Source organism: Panthera onca, chromosome A2 (genome assembly GCF_046562875.1).
Source record: "Panthera onca isolate mPanOnc1 chromosome A2, mPanOnc1 haplotype 2, whole genome shotgun sequence".
Taxonomy (NCBI): Eukaryota; Metazoa; Chordata; class Mammalia; order Carnivora; family Felidae; genus Panthera; species Panthera onca.
This window is the reverse complement of record NC_138340.1, coordinates 20,672,000-20,689,028: the sequence shown is the minus strand read 5'-3', so window position 1 is coordinate 20,689,028 and position 17,029 is coordinate 20,672,000. Positions and strand designations below refer to the sequence as shown.

At 56.6% G+C, this 17,029-nt stretch overlaps 2 protein-coding genes across 4 annotated transcripts; one reads left to right on the top strand and one right to left on the bottom strand.

Moving 5' to 3' along the window:
• Positions 1 to 145: 145 nt before the first annotated feature.
• Positions 146 to 10,268, top strand: PCBP4 (poly(rC) binding protein 4). 3 transcript variants are annotated; one of them, XM_078443032.2, is made up of 13 exons: positions 146 to 348; positions 6,421 to 6,562; positions 6,707 to 6,730; positions 6,840 to 6,872; positions 7,098 to 7,214; positions 7,436 to 7,567; positions 7,728 to 7,856; positions 8,103 to 8,177; positions 8,342 to 8,386; positions 8,463 to 8,526; positions 8,650 to 8,702; positions 8,792 to 8,961; positions 9,578 to 10,268. In XM_078443032.2, the coding sequence occupies exons 2-13, from the start codon at positions 6,482 to 6,484 to the stop codon at positions 9,642 to 9,644; spliced, it is 990 nt and encodes a 329-aa protein (XP_078299158.1). In that variant the 5' UTR covers positions 146 to 348; positions 6,421 to 6,481; the 3' UTR covers positions 9,645 to 10,268. The 3 variants fall into 3 exon arrangements, with proteins under 3 accessions (XP_078299158.1, XP_078299157.1, XP_060487155.1); XM_078443031.2 differs by having other exon boundaries at positions 147 to 348; positions 9,381 to 10,268; XM_060631172.1 differs by lacking the exons at positions 146 to 348; positions 6,421 to 6,562 and having other exon boundaries at positions 7,103 to 7,214; positions 9,381 to 10,268.
• Positions 10,269 to 10,388: 120 nt separating this feature from the next.
• Positions 10,389 to 17,008, bottom strand: GPR62 (G protein-coupled receptor 62). Its single transcript, XM_060631173.3, has 2 exons — positions 12,189 to 17,008; positions 10,389 to 12,115 (listed from the first exon to the last, which is right to left on the bottom strand). Exon 2 carries the CDS (start codon positions 12,083 to 12,085, stop codon positions 10,994 to 10,996), a length of 1,092 nt encoding a protein of 363 aa, XP_060487156.1. The 5' UTR covers positions 12,086 to 12,115; positions 12,189 to 17,008; the 3' UTR covers positions 10,389 to 10,993.
• Between the last annotated feature and the right edge of the window lie 21 nt (positions 17,009 to 17,029).

The window sequence follows — 17,029 nt, the reverse complement described above, 5'->3', positions numbered from 1 at the left end:
CCTCCCGGAAGCGGCCACCGCTCGGGGCGCACCGCGGCGCGCGGGGCGGGGCGGGCGGCTGCGGCACTGGGGCGGCTGGGGCGGGCCCGCCGCGCTGTAATCGGATCCGGGGAGGGGGCGGGGAGGGGCCGGGCCGGGCGGGCCGGGGGGTGGGGGGGGGGGGCGCGGAGCCGGGCTCCGGGCCGGCCGGGCTCCGCGCCTGTCAAACCCCTCATTGTTCGCAGCTGATGTCACTCGCAGTTGTGAGCGGCCGCCTCTCCCGGGGACAATGTGGGACTGAGCGGCCCAGCCGCCGCGCCGCCGCCGCCGCCGCCGCCGCCGCCGCCGCCGCAGGACAGCCCCAGCGAGGTAGGGCGCGGGCCGGGCGGGGCACCGCGGGCCGCGAAGTTTGGGGGTTCGGCCGGGGGGTGGGGAGCCCGCGCTGGAGTCTACAGGCCGGGGTCCAGATTTGGGAGACTGGGAGACATGCTTCCCTGTCCCACTCGGGCCCAGGCCTGCACAGGTGGGGGGCGCTGCTCTGCCAGAGGAGCCCCCAGCACCAAGGGAGGGCCTTCCTGGACCTGAGACCCCAGATTTGAGGCCCACATCCCACCTGCTGTTTCTGTTCTTTGGACCTGCTCTTCTCTCGATCTCCTGCCTTGGGTTCTGGTTCTGCTCCATCTCTATCCCCATCTGCCATTCCCCTGCAGTTCCTGGCTGGACACACACCCCTTCCCATTCTCCGCAGTCCTTGATTGGGGGGGGGGGGGGGCGGGGCAGACAGATCTCCATCCAGGGGTGTGTGGAGATGACAGTTGGGGGCTCAGAGTGGTCCTTCATGCCCTGTGGCTCTTCAGCCCCTCAGCTCTGACCTAGCTTCTAGCTGGAGTCCTGGAGGACAGGGGGTGTCTCTGGCTAATCACTTCAGCCTGGCTCTCATGCCTGTCTGGCCAGGAGAGGGAGGTGCCCACCTCCTCACTCCCCTGTCCCAGGCCCGCCATCTTGAGACCTGTGGCACCCAGTGCTCCGCCCGGCTCCAGCACCATGGGGAGTGGTCTTCAAGGGGATGCACCCACAGCCAGTTGCATGCCCTCCTTCCAGAATGTGGGCTCTTGGTCCCCACCAAGCCCACAATGTTTACCTTTATGCTGGACCAACAGGGCATGTATCCCTAGGGGCCCTCCTTCTCCTACAAAGAGCTCTTAGACCCCAGAGACTCTCCAGGAGCTTAAACCTTAGCTCCAGTCTTCACTCTTTCCTGAGGTTACCCTCACTGCTTCAGGGCCAGCACCTGGGATCCTATCCTTTTCCCATCTGAAGGTCCCCTAGTCGCTCTGGGCCCTGGAACCCCCTCAATCTCCAAAGCACCCCCATCCCAGCCACCACCCCCCAGCCTTCATCAGCATGCAGGCTCAGACTGCCCAAACACAAGGGGATTGTTCTTCCTGCATGCTCAGGGTGGGGGGCTGGGAGCAGGCGGCCCACACACCCTGGCAGGCCCAGGCCACAGGGAGGCTGGCTTTGCCCCGCCCTGTGTCCCCAGACAGGCTCTGTCCACCCTCCCTACTCCCATCCCTGCCACCTACCCCCCCTCTAGCCTCCATCACCATCGCCCAGTGGCATTGACCTCTTGAGGAAAGAGCTCTGAGCTGCACAGGTGGACCCCTGGTTCTCCCAGCTCTGCCAGTTGCCTTTCATGTAGCCTTGTAAACAAATGCATTCCTCTTTGGGCCTCAGGTTCTGATTTTGTGAAACCTGTGCCACTCCCCAGCTCTTCTTCCAGCCTCCCTTCCACATGGGGAACCCATTCTGGGCCCCTGGAAGTCTCAAAGCACAGCGCAAATCCCCCACCCCGGTGACATGCCCTGGAAACACCTAGATCCAAAGAAACAGCAGGAGCAGGGGCTCTGCTGAGGAATGGAGAGAGGATTCTGTCCAGCCAGATCCTGGGCCTCCTATGTGGCTGGTCCCCCCATGCCCTGATCTTCTCACCCCATCCTTACTGCTTCTCTGGGACCCTCAGCCCCATCTCTGGTCCCTAATGCCGCCAGGCCCTTCTCCCTGCACACGTCCTGGCTCCTGATCTCCTGGAGGAACTCTTACTTTCCTGGGTAGTAGAAAGATAGGCTTGAAAATGCCCAGTTGGGGCTCCTTTGAGTTGAGGCATATCTTTAGGAGGCACAGAGGCCTGAGTGATTATATCTGACTTGGAAGGTTGGGGAAGGCTTCACAGAGGAGGTGGCATTTGGGAAGGATTTTGACAGAGAGTGAGGAGGATGGGCATTTCAAGCTGGGTTCAGCCTGGGCAAAGGCCCAGAGGCCTGGAGGTGCTAGGCGTGTTTTGCAGCCTGGTGTGTAGGGGAGAAGGGGTAGAGATGAGAGAAGAGAAGCTGGCAGGGACCAGATCACAAAGGGCCTTGAGTGCTTGTCTATGGTGATCAGGCTTTATTCCTTGGGCACTGGGGAGCCATCGATGGCTGTTGAGCAGCAGAATGACCGAGTCTCCAGCATGGAAAATAAAAGCTAGAGACCTTTCTCAATTTGGGTGAGGCAAAGGGTATCAGGGGGTGGGGCTGTACCATGAAGCTGTGTCCTTCCTCCTGGAGCCCAGTCTGGGCCTGCCTCAGTTTCCCTCGGCTGTGAGGACTCTTGAGGAGTTGCCTAATGATGCCCTAAGGAGGCTATAGCATTTCTGACACCAGACAACTTGTCAGAGCTTCCCTTCACTGCCTAGCACAGATTCTACAGGATAGCTTTGGGTCAGGAAACCAGAGGGTGGAGCTCATGGACCCCCCAGGCTGCTCCCCTGCAGGCCTCTCCTCCCCTGACTCTCCCAAGAAGTGCTATGAATGGTCATCCTGGGAAGCTGTAAGGCTGAGAGGCTGGGCACATGGGTCAGAGGATACTGGAACATTTCTTGTGGAGGCCTGGGTAATCAAGAAGGGGGAGCATACCCAGTGAAGGGGATAGGCAAGGGAGTTAGGATCCCTCCCTCAGTGCTGATCTCCCCAAGCCTAGTGTCCACCTCCCGCCACGCCCTGCTTCGCCTGATGTCCCGAGCCATTCCCCAGCATCACTGGGTGTGGCCAGCATGGCTGCTTTTGGATTAGGAGTAGGAGGCTGCTAGGTTGGAGCCTGGTGGTGCTGAGGGGGATGTCAGGGGATGTGAGGTGGGGGATGAACTTGGAGACTGCCCCCCCCCCCCCACTTTCTCTCTAGCTCAGGTGGGTCTGTAGGCCCTGGTTGGTTGGTCCAGACACTGGCTAGCAGAGCCAAGGGAATCCCCCAAGGGGCGGTCCCGTCCACTTGAGTTGCCTGGCCCCAGGAGCCCTCCCCTCCCCCGGATTGTTCTTGCTCCAGAACAAAGCCAGGGTGGACACTTGATCCCTGCATGTGGGGGGGAGCTGGCTAAGCCCCCGGCCCTTTGATTGGGCAGCTGTCATGAGAGAGAGACAGCTGGGGGGGAGGGGCAGGAAGGGGCAGCCGCCATCGCTTACACAGCTGTCACCCCCCCCCCCCGCCCCCTCCAGCCTGGGTGGCAGGAAGCCAGGGACAGAAGGAGTGGGCACTCGATCTGGGGAGGGGGCCTGGGGAGCAGAAGGGAACACCCGAGGTCAGAGGCCTGGTCTGAGCTTGGTATGTTCTGCCAAGGAGCCCTGCTGACCAGAGGGGGCTGGGCACCCCCAGAGGTGAGCTGGAGGTCAGTATGGCATGACGTGTGGCTGCCATGTGGGTGGCCCAGCAGGGACCCAGGGCCCACCAGCAAATAACTCCCTAGAACCCTGGTGAGGGCAGAAGGGGAGCCAGCATGCCTAATAGGACTGTTTGCTCTTAGGGCCCCTAGGAGACTAATTTGGGAAACCTGTGTCAGGAACTCTTGTTCTCTCCTAAAAACAGGAAAGATCTTGAGGGTCCCTCAGAACAGGAAGGACACAGAGATACCAGCACCAGCAACCCCCAGCCCCGTACATACACACATAGCACAGGTGGGTAAACTGAGGTCCATGTCAGGTGAAGGCCTGGCCAAGGTCACCCATGGAACTTGAGGCAGTGGGCTCTACTACAGACCCAGGTACCGTTTGCAGGGCAGGAACTCTAGTTCTGGCCACATTCTAGGCCCTTTGCCCTTTTTTCCTCAAGCCTTATGACCCCAAGAGGTAATGTGGCAATGGTATGGGGACAGTGTGAAGTCTCCCACTGATTGCCACTCCAAAGGAGTCCCTGAGTGTCTGAAAATTCTGGAGGCTAAGACCGTAGCTTTGGACAAGTTGTCAGTCCTTTCCAGACATGACCCACATGTACTAGCCAGGCAGGGGTCTCACAGACTACTAAGTCTGCTCCTCACCTTTCAAGAGCCCTGCTCCAGGAAGAGGACTGACAAATCCAGACAGGACAGCCAGAAAGGAGAGGCGGATGGGGCCTGTGACAGAGCCCCACACTAGCAGGCAGGACTGTGTTTTCCCCCACCTCTCTGTGACCTTGGGCATGTTATAGACCCTCTGTTGGCATCACGTTGCCTTCTGTCTGGTGAATTCATCTGTTCAGCTCACAATTATGTTCTGAACACCTTCTCCAGCTTGGCTCTGGTCTGAGCTCTGGGGACACAAGGAGAAGGTGGCAGCCTTGGCCCCTGCTCTAAGGGGCTCCCAAGCTTGGCTGTCCAGGGAGGCACAAACTAAGCACGTCATTACAAGTGCTTTGCTGGAGGAAGTGCATGCAGCTGGGGGAACATTAGCAAGGGCAGCCAGCATGAGGCTGGCCAGGATGCTCACAGAACAGAGTCCCTGTATCCACTGTTGACTTCTGACCTCTGGAGAGCCTATGGACAGAACTCAAGGGGAGGGAGGAGCCTGTGCTGGGGAGACAAGTTACTGACTGCTTGGGGGGACAGCATTGTCACCCAATGGTACAGGGAAGGAACAGGCCTCATGCCATGGAGTGGCTTGCTTGGGCTTCCTGAGAAAGCCAGGCTGGGGGCACCCCTTTCCTACTCCACGCCCAAGCTCTGGCTAGCACGGGGGTTCCAACGAGGGGATTGGACAATGCTCCACGCCCTTGACCCTCATGTCAGAATAGGGCAGGGGGCTGAGGAAGAAGGTGCCCAGAGGTCTCTAGAGTGCTCTAGGCAGGCACACTCATCCTTGGCTCCCACACCCTCCTGGGCAGAAGGAATTTGCAGAGTTAGGGCTTGGTCTTGGCTCAGCTTTGGCACCAATTGGTCCCACTCCATTTTCTGCCTTGGGTTCTGGTCCCCCAGTTAGCTCCCCATCAAGGCTGAGCCTTGGTAGGAGACAGCCGGCTGGAGGAGAGGGATTTCCAAGCAGGATTAAGGTTCAGGATTAAGTCGGGGCATGAAAAGGGGTCGGGTAGGGAGGGCTGGGAGGGCTGGCGGCTGGGCTAATCCCAGAAACTAATCTCTGGCTCCTCCTTCCTCTGTCAGTTAACAGTTAACGGCCTTGACATTTCCCAGCCCCCAAATCCCTTTCTTACCCATCACCCAGTCCCAGGGGGAAAGCATTCTCTCCATTTTATAGGTGAGGAAATTGAGACTGGGAGCCCAGTGACTTGTTTCTGGTACAGTAGAAAGTATTCCTGGCTGGGAATGTGGCCACTTCTTACCTCTGCAGCACACAGGAGATGGCTTGGAAAACCATTATGCAGACTGCTGGTCTCCTGACACCACCCCCCTTGCCCCATGTGCTGAATGAACCCTGCTGTCTGCAGGGAGGCTCTGCTTTAGTGACCAGTGGGGGTGGTATTCCTAGCCCTTGTGCCCCAATCCCCACAAGCCTCTGCTGGGCAGTGGGAAGGCTGGGGCAAATGGACCCTCCTAGAACCTTGCTATCTTTACTTCCACCCTCCTTTCAAGGCCTTCCTGTGGCTCCCGATGGGCTCTCCAGCCTCAGCTCCAGCAGCAACTCCATGTTATAGTCCTGGGGCAGGGGCGGGGGGTGGGGAGCTCTGGCTCCTGGATGCAAGTGCTTCTCATTTGAAATAACTTCAACCTTAACCAAACTTTCAAGGCCCAATCCACAGGGATCCCCTTTTCCAAAAGGTCAGAGAGGAGACTCTCCCTCTCTGGACTCCCATAGGCCTCCTGGTTAATTTTTCTAATATATGTGGGAAAGGGAAGGATACCCATGGAGACTGGCTGCCTACCGCATATGTACTTAGCTCATTTTAATTCTCATAACTCTTTGATGGTAAGACTTGGTAGTCTCCTCTTACAGATGAGGAAGCGGAGGCTCAGATGGGTTAAATGAACTGTCCAGGGTTACCTAGCAAGTAGTTGTATACAAGGACACCGGTCAGTGTGACATTCAAAACTGTCTCTCTTCTGTAGGAATTTAGTTAGTTTGGCTCTGAGATCTTCATGTAAGGGCAGGGAACCCAAAAGAGACCTGGGCTCCTCTCTAACCCCGCTTCTGCTGCACCCACCAGAGCCGGCTGGGCACCGTGGACGCACTCCCAGGCCGCTGTGGCCCCAGCCCCGCCTGACAGGATGAGCGGTTCAGATGCGGGGCTGGAGGAGGAGCCAGAGCTCAGCATCACCCTCACACTTCGGATGCTAATGCATGGCAAGGTGAGTGGGTGGGGGGCAAGGTGAGGCATGGCCAGCCAGCAGTTTGATCTCCTGCGTTCTGTCTCTGCTAGAGCTCCTGTCCCGGCGGAGGGGCAGGGCCTGGGGCATTGGTGCTCCCTGACTCTACTCTTGTCTCATTTGCAGGAGGTTGGCAGCATAATTGGGAAGGTAGGTGCCCCAGTTCTGTTCTGTGTAGACTTCAATCTGAGGCCTTAGGCCAGGTGTGGGGGCAGTGACCAGTCAGGCTAAGAGCCATTCTGTATTTTGTCTCCTACAGAAAGGAGAGACTGTAAAGCGAATCCGGGAGCAGGTGAGGATGGAGTTTGGGAGAGCTGCCCAGGGCACCTGGTTTGGAGGGGAGGGGAGATCCCTAGCTGCATTTTCCCTGAACCCCACTATTTGGGATGACCAGTGAGTGCCCTTGGAAGGTAGCTGTTTCCAGCCTTGGCCAGGGCCTGGTGAGTGGGCAGGCAGACAGGTTCCTGGCAAGGAAGTGGAGAAGGAGACCTGCTGCCCGGCCTTTCTGTACCCGCAGAGCAGTGCCCGGATCACCATCTCTGAGGGTTCCTGCCCCGAGCGCATCACCACCATCACTGGGTCCACAGCAGCCGTCTTCCATGCAGTCTCCATGATCGCCTTCAAGCTGGATGAGGTCCGTGGGTGGCTGGGGTGGGAGGCCAGAGGTGGTTCCCTGGGGCAGGGGAACAGGGCTCCGACTCCATGCAGTGGCTGTAGGTGGCAAGAAAGGCCAAGCCAGGGGCAGGGTTCTTTCATTAGGGTGGGATTTGGGGAGGGCTTCCCTCCTTCAAACCCCAGCAGGAAGGTGCTCCGGGGGTGGGGCAAGCACAGCCAAACCACAGTCTTCCTACCCAGGACCTTTGTGCTGCTCCTGCAAATGGTGGAAATGTCTCCAGGCCTCCGGTGACCCTGCGCCTTGTCATCCCTGCAAGCCAGTGTGGCTCACTGATTGGGAAGGCTGGCACCAAGATCAAGGAGATTCGAGAGGTGAGGAAAAGGGGGATACCACTCTTGGGGAGTCCTACCCTCCACTTCAGAGAGTGGACCTGGGCTTATGGCTTCCTGTCCCCTGGGGAGCTCTAAGCCTGGGCAGCCCTAGCCTGGATTACGAGGGCAGCCAGAAGTGGCCCCTGTTCTCTGCTTGCAGACCACGGGTGCCCAGGTGCAGGTGGCGGGAGACCTGCTCCCCAACTCTACAGAGCGTGCTGTCACTGTGTCCGGGGTACCTGATGCCATCATCCTGTGTGTGCGCCAGATCTGTGCTGTTATCCTGGAGGTGCTGCCCTGGTGCAGGGAGAGAGGACGGGGATGGGCCCTGGTCTGTCTTGTCAGGCCACCGAGTCCTATGCATATGGCACTGGGTGGAGGCAGGGCAGGGCTGCAGGGATGGACTGGGAGCTCCAGGGTGTCGGGATGCATTTACCCTGGGGGTCATGGGAAGGGCCTTGAAAACATAGGCCCTTGGGGGATACAGGGGGGCCTGGAGGGTCCTGACAGAGCCTCCCCCATTTGTGCCTTCTAGTCCCCACCCAAAGGAGCTACTATCCCATATCATCCAAGCCTCTCCTTAGGTACCGTCCTTCTCTCTGCCAACCAGGTGAGGTGGAACAGTAAGAGGGGTGAGAAGCATTACTGGAGAAGGGGCTTGAGATGGGGGAGGGATGGAAGAAGGACTTGGAGGTTGGGTGGGAGGAGGAGTGACTGGCCAAATTGGTCTGACTTGTCACAGTAACCCCCTTTCACCCACTTTGTCTCCCACAGGGCTTTTCTGTCCAGGGTCAGTATGGGGCTGTGACCCCAGCTGAGGTGAGTAACCGTAGCCCAAGGGAGTCCTTCCCAAACCAGGCCTCCTCTGACTTCTGACCCTTCTTCTTTGGCACAGGTCACCAAGCTCCAGCAGCTCTCGGGCCATGCAGTCCCCTTTGCCTCACCCAGCATGGTGCCAGGTGAGCAGCCCTGCAGAAGGAGGCAAGGGCACACTCCAAGGGGCAGACAGCCCCCTTGGGATGTACATGGGGAGGCAGGAAAGGCCCAGAATCACATCTGATCCCTCTTCTCCTCCCTCCCAGGACTGGATCCTGGCACACAGACCAGCTCACAGGAGTTCTTGGTTCCCAACGATGTGAGCAGGGCATCGGGTAGTTTGAGGGTGGGCAGCAGGGGCCCAGGAGTCTGGGCCTGGCCTCGGGTTGAATTCTGTTGTCCCCCCAGCTGATTGGCTGCGTGATCGGGCGCCAGGGCAGCAAGATCAGTGAGATCCGGCAGATGTCAGGGGCACATATCAAGATCGGGAACCAAGCAGAGGGTGCTGGCGAGAGGCACGTGACCATCACTGGTTCCCCTGTCTCCATCGCCCTGGCCCAGTACCTCATCACTGCCTGGTGAGTGTGGGGAGGGGGTGTCCCAGGTCACGGGGCTTATGTGCCTGTGAAAAGCACACTTGGGGCGGGAAAGCTGATCTCCCTTCTCTGTCTCTGTCTGGGTGTGTCCTCTGCCTCCCCAACCCTGCCTTTCCCACTCCATGTTGCCCCATCTCCCCTCCACGTCTATTTCTTGTGTCTTCTTTTCCCATCCCTGTCTTTTTCCACTGGGTTTTGCCCTCCCTGCGTCTCCTCTCACCCCATACCTTACCTGCTTATTCTTTCTTCCCGTTTTCCACTCTCCTGCCATTCCTGTTCTCTTCTATGTCATTGTTCTCGATTCCTCTCCATCTTTCATCTAATCTCCCCTATATTTGCCCTCATTGCCCCTCTCTCACCCCCACCTTCCCCTGCATCTCCCCCCATATCCCTCTCTCCAGTCTAGAAACGGCCAAGTCTACCTCTGGGGGGACGCCCGGCTCGGCCCCCACAGACCTGCCTGCCCCCTTCTCGCCGCCCCTGACGGCCCTGCCCACAGCTCCCCCAGGCCTGCTGGGTACACCCTATGCCATCTCCCTCTCCAACTTCATCGGCCTCAAGCCTGTGCCCTTCTTGGCTCTACCACCTGCCTCCCCAGGGCCGCCGCCGGGCTTGGCGGCCTACACTGCCAAGATGGCAGCAGCCAATGGGAGCAAGAAAGCTGAGCGGCAGAAATTCTCCCCCTACTGAGGCCGGCTGAGGCACAGGCGCAGGGGCAGGCAGGACCACCGGTAGGGGCTGCCTCTGCACCCTATCTGCCCAAGGAGACTCCACCCTGGGGTCCCAAACACCACTAATGCCCAGACGCATGGATGCACCCCCCACCCGGCCCCGGTTTGTGGGAGTAACTCCTCTTAGAGCGGGAGCAGTTTCTGGCCCAGGGTCTGGGGAACTGCAGCAGCTCCAGGGTACGGGGCTCCACCCCCTCTAGCTCTATGCTTGGATGCAGGGAGCATCCTTAGTGCCCTCACTTCAAAGGGTCACTCATGCACTCCCCATCCCTTAGGGCTTCCCAGTCTCCTGCTCCTCTGTGGGGATCAGGGAGGAGGGCTGGGGGTGGCTGGGGGCCATGCTTCTCTCCCCACCTCCCTGCAGATTCCTGCTGCTTCCACTGATACCCTTTTGACTGGAATGGACTGGCTGGGCTTGGCAGAGGGCAACCCAAAGAGGGGACCCTGCTGGGCAGCTGGGGGAGTGGTGTGGAGGCAGGGGCCGAGTTCTCAGCAGCAGACACTCTGTACAGTTTTTTCAATCCCTGTTTTTGAATAAATATTCTCAGAGACCAGGAAGCTGTGAAACATTGTGGGTGTTGGCAAAACCTCCAGAAAATGGGTGTTGACAAGGTCCCGGAGGACCCCATCTGTGAATCCACCGGTCCCCATTGGGCTTTGGCTCCTTCCACATGCCAGCTTTGGGGCTTCGGGCCCTTTGGGGTCATGTTGTTCAGCCTCCTGCCTCTGGCACCACACTGATCCAGTTGTTTTCTGGGCACTTTAGAAGCTGGTAGAGGAGTTCCAGTAGCTTGGTCCAGCCTCTCCTTGGTGTAGATGTCAGGGAAGTCCTTCTGAGTATCTCTCCACTGGTTCCTCCTGCTGTGGCTGTTACCTAGACCTTGCCCTGCTTCGTCCATCCCTTTGGCTGTAAACCCTTAGAGCCCACTTCTCTGTGATCCTGCCCACTTCCTCTCCTTCTTTGGCCTGGGGACTATCCGTAAGTGTCCAAACCACCTAAGCTGGAGGAGCTCTTAGAGATGGTCCAGGATACAAATGGGAAAACAGGCCTAGGAAAGGGTAGGTCTGTATACAAAGCTATGCAGAGTCAGGCTCAGAACCCAGGATTCCTAGCTCCCAGAAGCCTCTTGGCCTCACCAGGCTGCAGGCCCTCTTTCTCCTGTTCCAGAGCCAGAAATCCAGGCAGGGGACCTGCCTGGAACTGTGCAGGAGTTTGGATGGGCCTCCTTCTGACACCACCATCTTTCTCCAGTGCCAGCTCAGTATGGGAGACAGATCTCCTCTCAGGTGGCCCCTGTCATGCTCAGGTTCTCCCCTTCTGGCAAATCTGGGGCTTGTTCTGGTGCCCCAGGAGGGCCTAGGGCAGGGCCCAATGAAGGTCCCTGGAGGTGCTGCAGAAATGTCGGCAGGTGCCAGGCCCGGAGAGTACAGGCCCGCGGGGGTTGGGGCAGAGCCCGGCGGGCAAGGCGGCCCAGTGCCCGGCGTACGGGGCGCTGTAGCAGGCCATACAGGAAGGGGTGAACCGCGAAGGCCGAGTAGGCCACCCAGGTGACGGGCGCCTCAGCCACTGCGGCTTGCTCAGCGGGCGCCAGGCACGCACAGCCATAGGGCAGCCAGCAGGCTGCGAACTGGCCCACGGCCAGGGCTGGGGCCAGGGCTGCTTTGCCCCCAGGCAGGCGAGGCCGGAGGGGTGGCAAGATGGAGAGGCGGCTATCCAGAGAGTCGGAGCGCGGCCGGGAGCCGCGCGCGGGCCGCGGGGGCCGCAGGGCCGCACGGCGGGCCACGAGGAAGATGCCGCCGTAGGCGCCGAGCAGCAGGAGGGCCGGTAGCGCGAAGGCCAGCAGCGCCCAGAGCGGCCGGAAGGGCCCGAGGCCACCGGCCAGGACGGAGCAGCGCGGTGGAGCCGGGGGTGGTGCGGGAGGCGGCCCGAGCAGGGAGAGCGCGCCCAGCAGCCCCGCGGCGGCCCACACGGCCGTGAGCACCAGGCCCGGCGGAGGCCGCGCGCCCGGCCGCAGCGGGTGCACTATGAGGCGGTAGCGCGCCAGACCGAGCGCGGCCACCCCGAGCGTGCAGGCGGGGAGCAGCGCCGCCGAGAGGAAGCGCGCGGCGCGGCACGGCGCGGGGCCCAGGCGCACGCGGCCCAGCCCGGGCGGTGGCGCGGCCAGCAGGCCCAGCGGCATGATGGAGGCGGCCGCCAGCAGGTCCACGACGCACAGGTGCACCAGGTAGAGCGTGTCACGCAGTCCTGGGGTGCGCAGCACCACGACCAGCAGCGCGCCGTTGCCCAGCAGTGCTGCTGCCTCCACGACAGCCGCCAGGATCAACCCTGCCGAGACGGCGACTTCTGAGGTGTTCAGCACTGTGGTGTTGGCCATTCGAGCGCTCAGGCTTCACCCTGTGCTGGGCTGCAGAGAGCGAAATGGAGCGTCTTCCCTCCCCCCTTCCCATCACCTGTCCCTTGCTCCTCTGGCCCCTCACCTCACAGGATGCCCCGGTGCTGGCTCCATCGCCCAGGCTGCCATCCTCTCAGGGGCTTGGGCGGCCCCATGGAGGGATGCAAGGCTGGGACTTCTCTCTCCCCTTAGCCGCAACTCAGCCTCTGCTGGAGATGGTACTGGCTGACACTCTGATGTTGCTCTTTAGAGACAGAGCTGGCAAGGGAGGAGCAGGGCCTGGCACCAGCCCCCTGGGTCCTAGCAGCTGCCAGCTGCTGGCTGGAGACTGTGCTGTGGAAGAGCTGGGGGTGCCTCTGGAGGGGGGCCCAGACCAGGCACAGGCTGAAGTCTAGACTGAGACATCAGAGTGGGGGCTTCAGAGTCTGTGAGACCCTGCTCTGCCTTTCCCGGGGCAGGAAGTGGTCCTCCACATGCTCTCCCTTCTCATCTCCACCAGTGGGGGTAATCAGATTATTCAGCCTTTGTCCTGAGGGGAAGCTGAGGTACCAGTAAGACAAGGGCTGCAGCGGGGAGGGCTACAGGAGGGCTAGTTCTCTCAGAGAGGAGGCTAGGAAAAGTGAGGGAAAAACATCATAGGATGTGGCGCATAGTAGGCTCTCCACAAGGATTAACTTGGCACAGACTAGGTGCTTCATGATAGTGTGTGGAATTAATAAGAGGAGGCTTTGGGGGAAACTCTTGGGGTTTTTTGTTGTTTTAATTGAAGTACAGTTGACATATTAATTCAGGTGTACATTCGACAATTCTATACATTACAAAACCACGCTAAGTGTAGTTACCATTTCGACTGCTGTTTTTTTCTTTGGTTTTGTTTTTGCTGTTAGCAAACAAGTCCCTTCTGCTAAGAGCACCCTGAGTTTCCTTTAGGAAACCACCCCTCCCCAATTCTCAGGGTTAGGGGTTGGGAGAGCAAGATCCCCACCCTCTGTTTTCCTAAGGAGCAAAACCCAGTCCCAGCCAGTGTATGGCATCCCCCCACACCGGAGGTGGTTGGCTCTGGGAAAGCCATGTGACTCTAATGGGGCATATGCCCCCAGGTGAAGTCACCTAGTCCCCTGTCCAACCCCCTTCTATGCCCTGGTGGTTTGACTAATATCCGAAGCTCCTTTCTCTCCCCTCCCTCTCCAACATCTCCCCCAGTACTTTGACTACTGGGTGCCTTAAACGTCCTATGTCCAAAACAGAACCATGACTCTTGACCTCTCTCCTCAATGTGCTCCTCTCAGAGTCTTCCCCATCTCAGAAGGTTTTACTAATGCCTCCCTTCCCCCAGGCCCCATGTCCAATCCATTAATATGTGTGAATCCAGCCATTTCTCCCACCACCACCCCTCACCCGAACCACTTCAGCATCCTCTCAACTGATCTCCTGGCCTCTGCCTCTGCACCTCATGCAGTCATTTGTCCTCAGATCCATTCCCCAGTCTTCCCCAGTGCTCCGCCTTCCAGGGAACTGTACTTCTCAGGGTTCTTTATAGCTGGTTTTTGGGTGTATTCAGCTAATGGAAGTTAGCAGCAGAAGACTGGAGGGTGGAGGGAGGGAAGAAGCCAAGGTATTTTCCCTCTCATGCTCTCAGCCTGGGGCTCTGAATCTACTGTCCTTTGTGGAGGACAGCCTCTCTCTCCTTCACGCAGCCCCCTCTGTTGTTCCACACCTGAAGGGAGACCCTGGCCTCCCATGGTGGAATATCATTTCCTTCCATTATCCCTCCAGCCTAAGGGTGGTAGCAACTTCCTGCTGTTGCTAATCTTTGGATTGCCTCACCATCCCCTCTGGTAGTTCAGTTTCTTTCCTGTATCAAATTCCCCTTGTCTGGAATCCCCAGGGTGATTTCAGCTTTGCTGATGGATCTTGATTAACACACCCTCCAGTCCATCTCTACACAGCTGCTGAAGTGGATCCCTCTAAAAACAAATCAGATCATGTCACGATCCTGCTGTTATCCCTTTCAGAGCTTCCCATCATCAGAATAGACTCTCAGCTCCTCTGTGCCCAGTTGGCCTTCTCCCCACCTTTCTGACCTCACACTCTTTCTTGATGACCACACTTCCAGCCATAGCAACCATCTTGCTGATCCTCCAACATGTCAAACTGGTTTCCACCTCAGGATCTTCACATGTGCTATTTCCTCTATCAGAATATGCTTCCCTCAGATCTGTCCAGGAGTTAGTCCTTCACCTGTTCAGGGCTCTGCTTGAGAGAGGCCTTCAGTGACCATCTTTTCTAACATCCCCCCACCTTCCCATCACTAATTCTTTTACCCTTATTTTTCTTCCTGGCACTTTCCCTACTTGAAAAATTTCATATCTATGCATGTGCTTGTTTACAGCCTGTTGTACTAGCCTGTAAGGTCCATGAGAGCAGGGGCTTTGGCTGTGTCTTGCTCGTGCCTGTGCCCCTAGAACCCACCCCAGGCACATGATCAGCGTTGTATAGAGCTAGATGGTAGCCACCAGGGCATGAACCTCCAGATTTGACTCATTTCCTGCTGGAATTTGAAGGGCCTGATCCAATTCTCCATTATTCAAATGAGAAAACTGGCACTCAGGTAAGGAATGTGTCCCAAATCACACAGCTAAGTTGTACCTGGAACCCAGGTCACCTGCTTCCTGGGCTCTGTCCACACAGGCACCACTTCCTGAGCTTGGCCACAATTTAAACATAGGTATTTGCCTCTAGGAGGTGAAGCTGGATTTTTGAGGTCTTGGTTGAGAGTAAGGGGAAGTCCAACACGTTCTCCTTCGTCTTCTCCCTGCCCAGCTGGGCCTGCAGGGCTGGGGCAGTGCCTGAGCCACCAGGGCCTGGGGAGGGTTCAGAAGGGCCAAGTGGGAATAGCAAATGAGAAACGTGGGCTGGGAAAGGTGCTAGGGGAGGGACAGAGACGATGGTGGGTTGGAGAGTGCCCCCTCCCACCAAAACAGTCCTACTCAATTAAAAATGGGGGGAAAATGGAACACTTCATAGTTTATGTGGGGTTTTTTTGGTTTAATTTGCACAAAGAAATGAAGGAAGAATAAATCAGAAACGGCAGCAGGTTGGTGGGAATGGAGTGAAAGGCTGGAGAAGGACACTTTCCGGAGTGCATGCTTATGTCCAAAAGATTGGACTTTTGGGGACTCTGTTAATGTTCTATGGATTGAAAAAAACAAATCAATGAAGATGAGGGAAACTCCCTGAAAGTGAACTATAAACAGGAACAAATGAACCTCCCTGTATTTCAAATGCATAACAGCCACACTGAAGAGAAATAAATAGCTCATCCAAATAACATTTGAACCTGTGCTCAAACTGCTGCTTTGACCATTGACCCTCAGTCTAGAGGGTGGTCATGAATAAGATTCAATACATCTGGAGCTTGACTTAGGTTTGTTTTTCATAATGGTACAGGTGTAGCAATTCTGAAGCCCCTTTTTACATGGGATTTAGTGATAAGTAAATAATATTAAGGTTGATGGAAACCAAGATTCTGACTGTTAGAGAAAAGAGATATTTTAAATATGTATTTGAGGAAGAATGGAAGAGCCCTGTGGTGTTGGATTAGAATTGAAGAAATATAGACAGACAGATGTGTTAATTTATTTACATATACGTATTTCCTGGCTCTCTTTACTACAAGAACTTACAAGCAATGACACCCCAGAACTAAGGAGCATACCTACTGCCCAAATCTGGGATGCTAAATACCATTTCCTGCTCTAGGGAACCAGGGCTCCTTGGAGAAATGGCTGATTTGGGTTTGTGTGAGATGAGCCTGGAACATCTTGTGATGCCAGAAAGTAAGGAAGTGCTCAGAAAATGACATAGATCCAGGAATCAGTTTGAAAGGCCTTCTGCTGGCAAAATCTGGGGCATTTTGAAGATCAGGATAATTATAGTAATGGATTATAACCTAATGCATAAGATAAGAATCCACAAGTCCATATGGATAATAAAGAAAGAAAAAGGACTAGTATCAATAAATATAAAAGAAATGGTGGGATTAGATAACTGTCATTTGCAACCATCTTAGCAAAAATTGATTTAAGTCATTGACTCCAGGTAAAAGTCACCAGTGGATGTTAAAGCTAGTGGGTGAAAGTCCAGGAAAAATGGGACACTTACACCTCAAAATATCTTCCCACAGATTACTGATTAATTACAAATAGGAGAAATGGTAATTTTCCAGTGGAGAAACCTGGTGGTCACCACCTTAAGAGATCAAAATTAACATCACCTAGAATGGGACATGTCCCTCTGGATATAATGCACCGAAGACACATCACATAGGTCACGTCCCTGCTCAAACTGCACTACCTGAATCTGATCATGACAAAACATCAGACAAACCCAAATTTTGAGTTAGTCTGTAAAACAACTGGCCCATCCCCTTCACGAGTGTCAAGAATGTCAAAGTCATGAAGGGACAAGAAGGGCTGAGGAATGGCTTCAGACTGAAAGAGACGGATGAGACACAACAACTAAATGCAGTGTGAGACCCCAGACTGGATCCTGATTGCTCTCTAGTACCTGCACCCCATTTGTGGACAGGGTTACCCGGGGGTGGCTGTCATTCCTTTCATGATTGTACAGCAGTATTCCATGGATATGTGCTGAACTTGTTAATAATATTCAGATGTAAGATACATATGGATGCCTGGCCCCGAGACAGGAATGCTTGATTTGCCTGGCTGTGTCTGGGCCAAATGAGTCCCCAGATGCCCAGGTGAGTCTCCAGATGCCCAACAGCTTTGAATCCCCCTTTGAAGGCTCAATGATCAGGAGGCTAGTTGTTGCAGACTTGGATGTAGATCGACCTGTGCATGCGTGCGTGTGTGTGTGTGTGCGCATGCGTGTGCGTCCCACATCAACCTTGTGAGTGCTTGC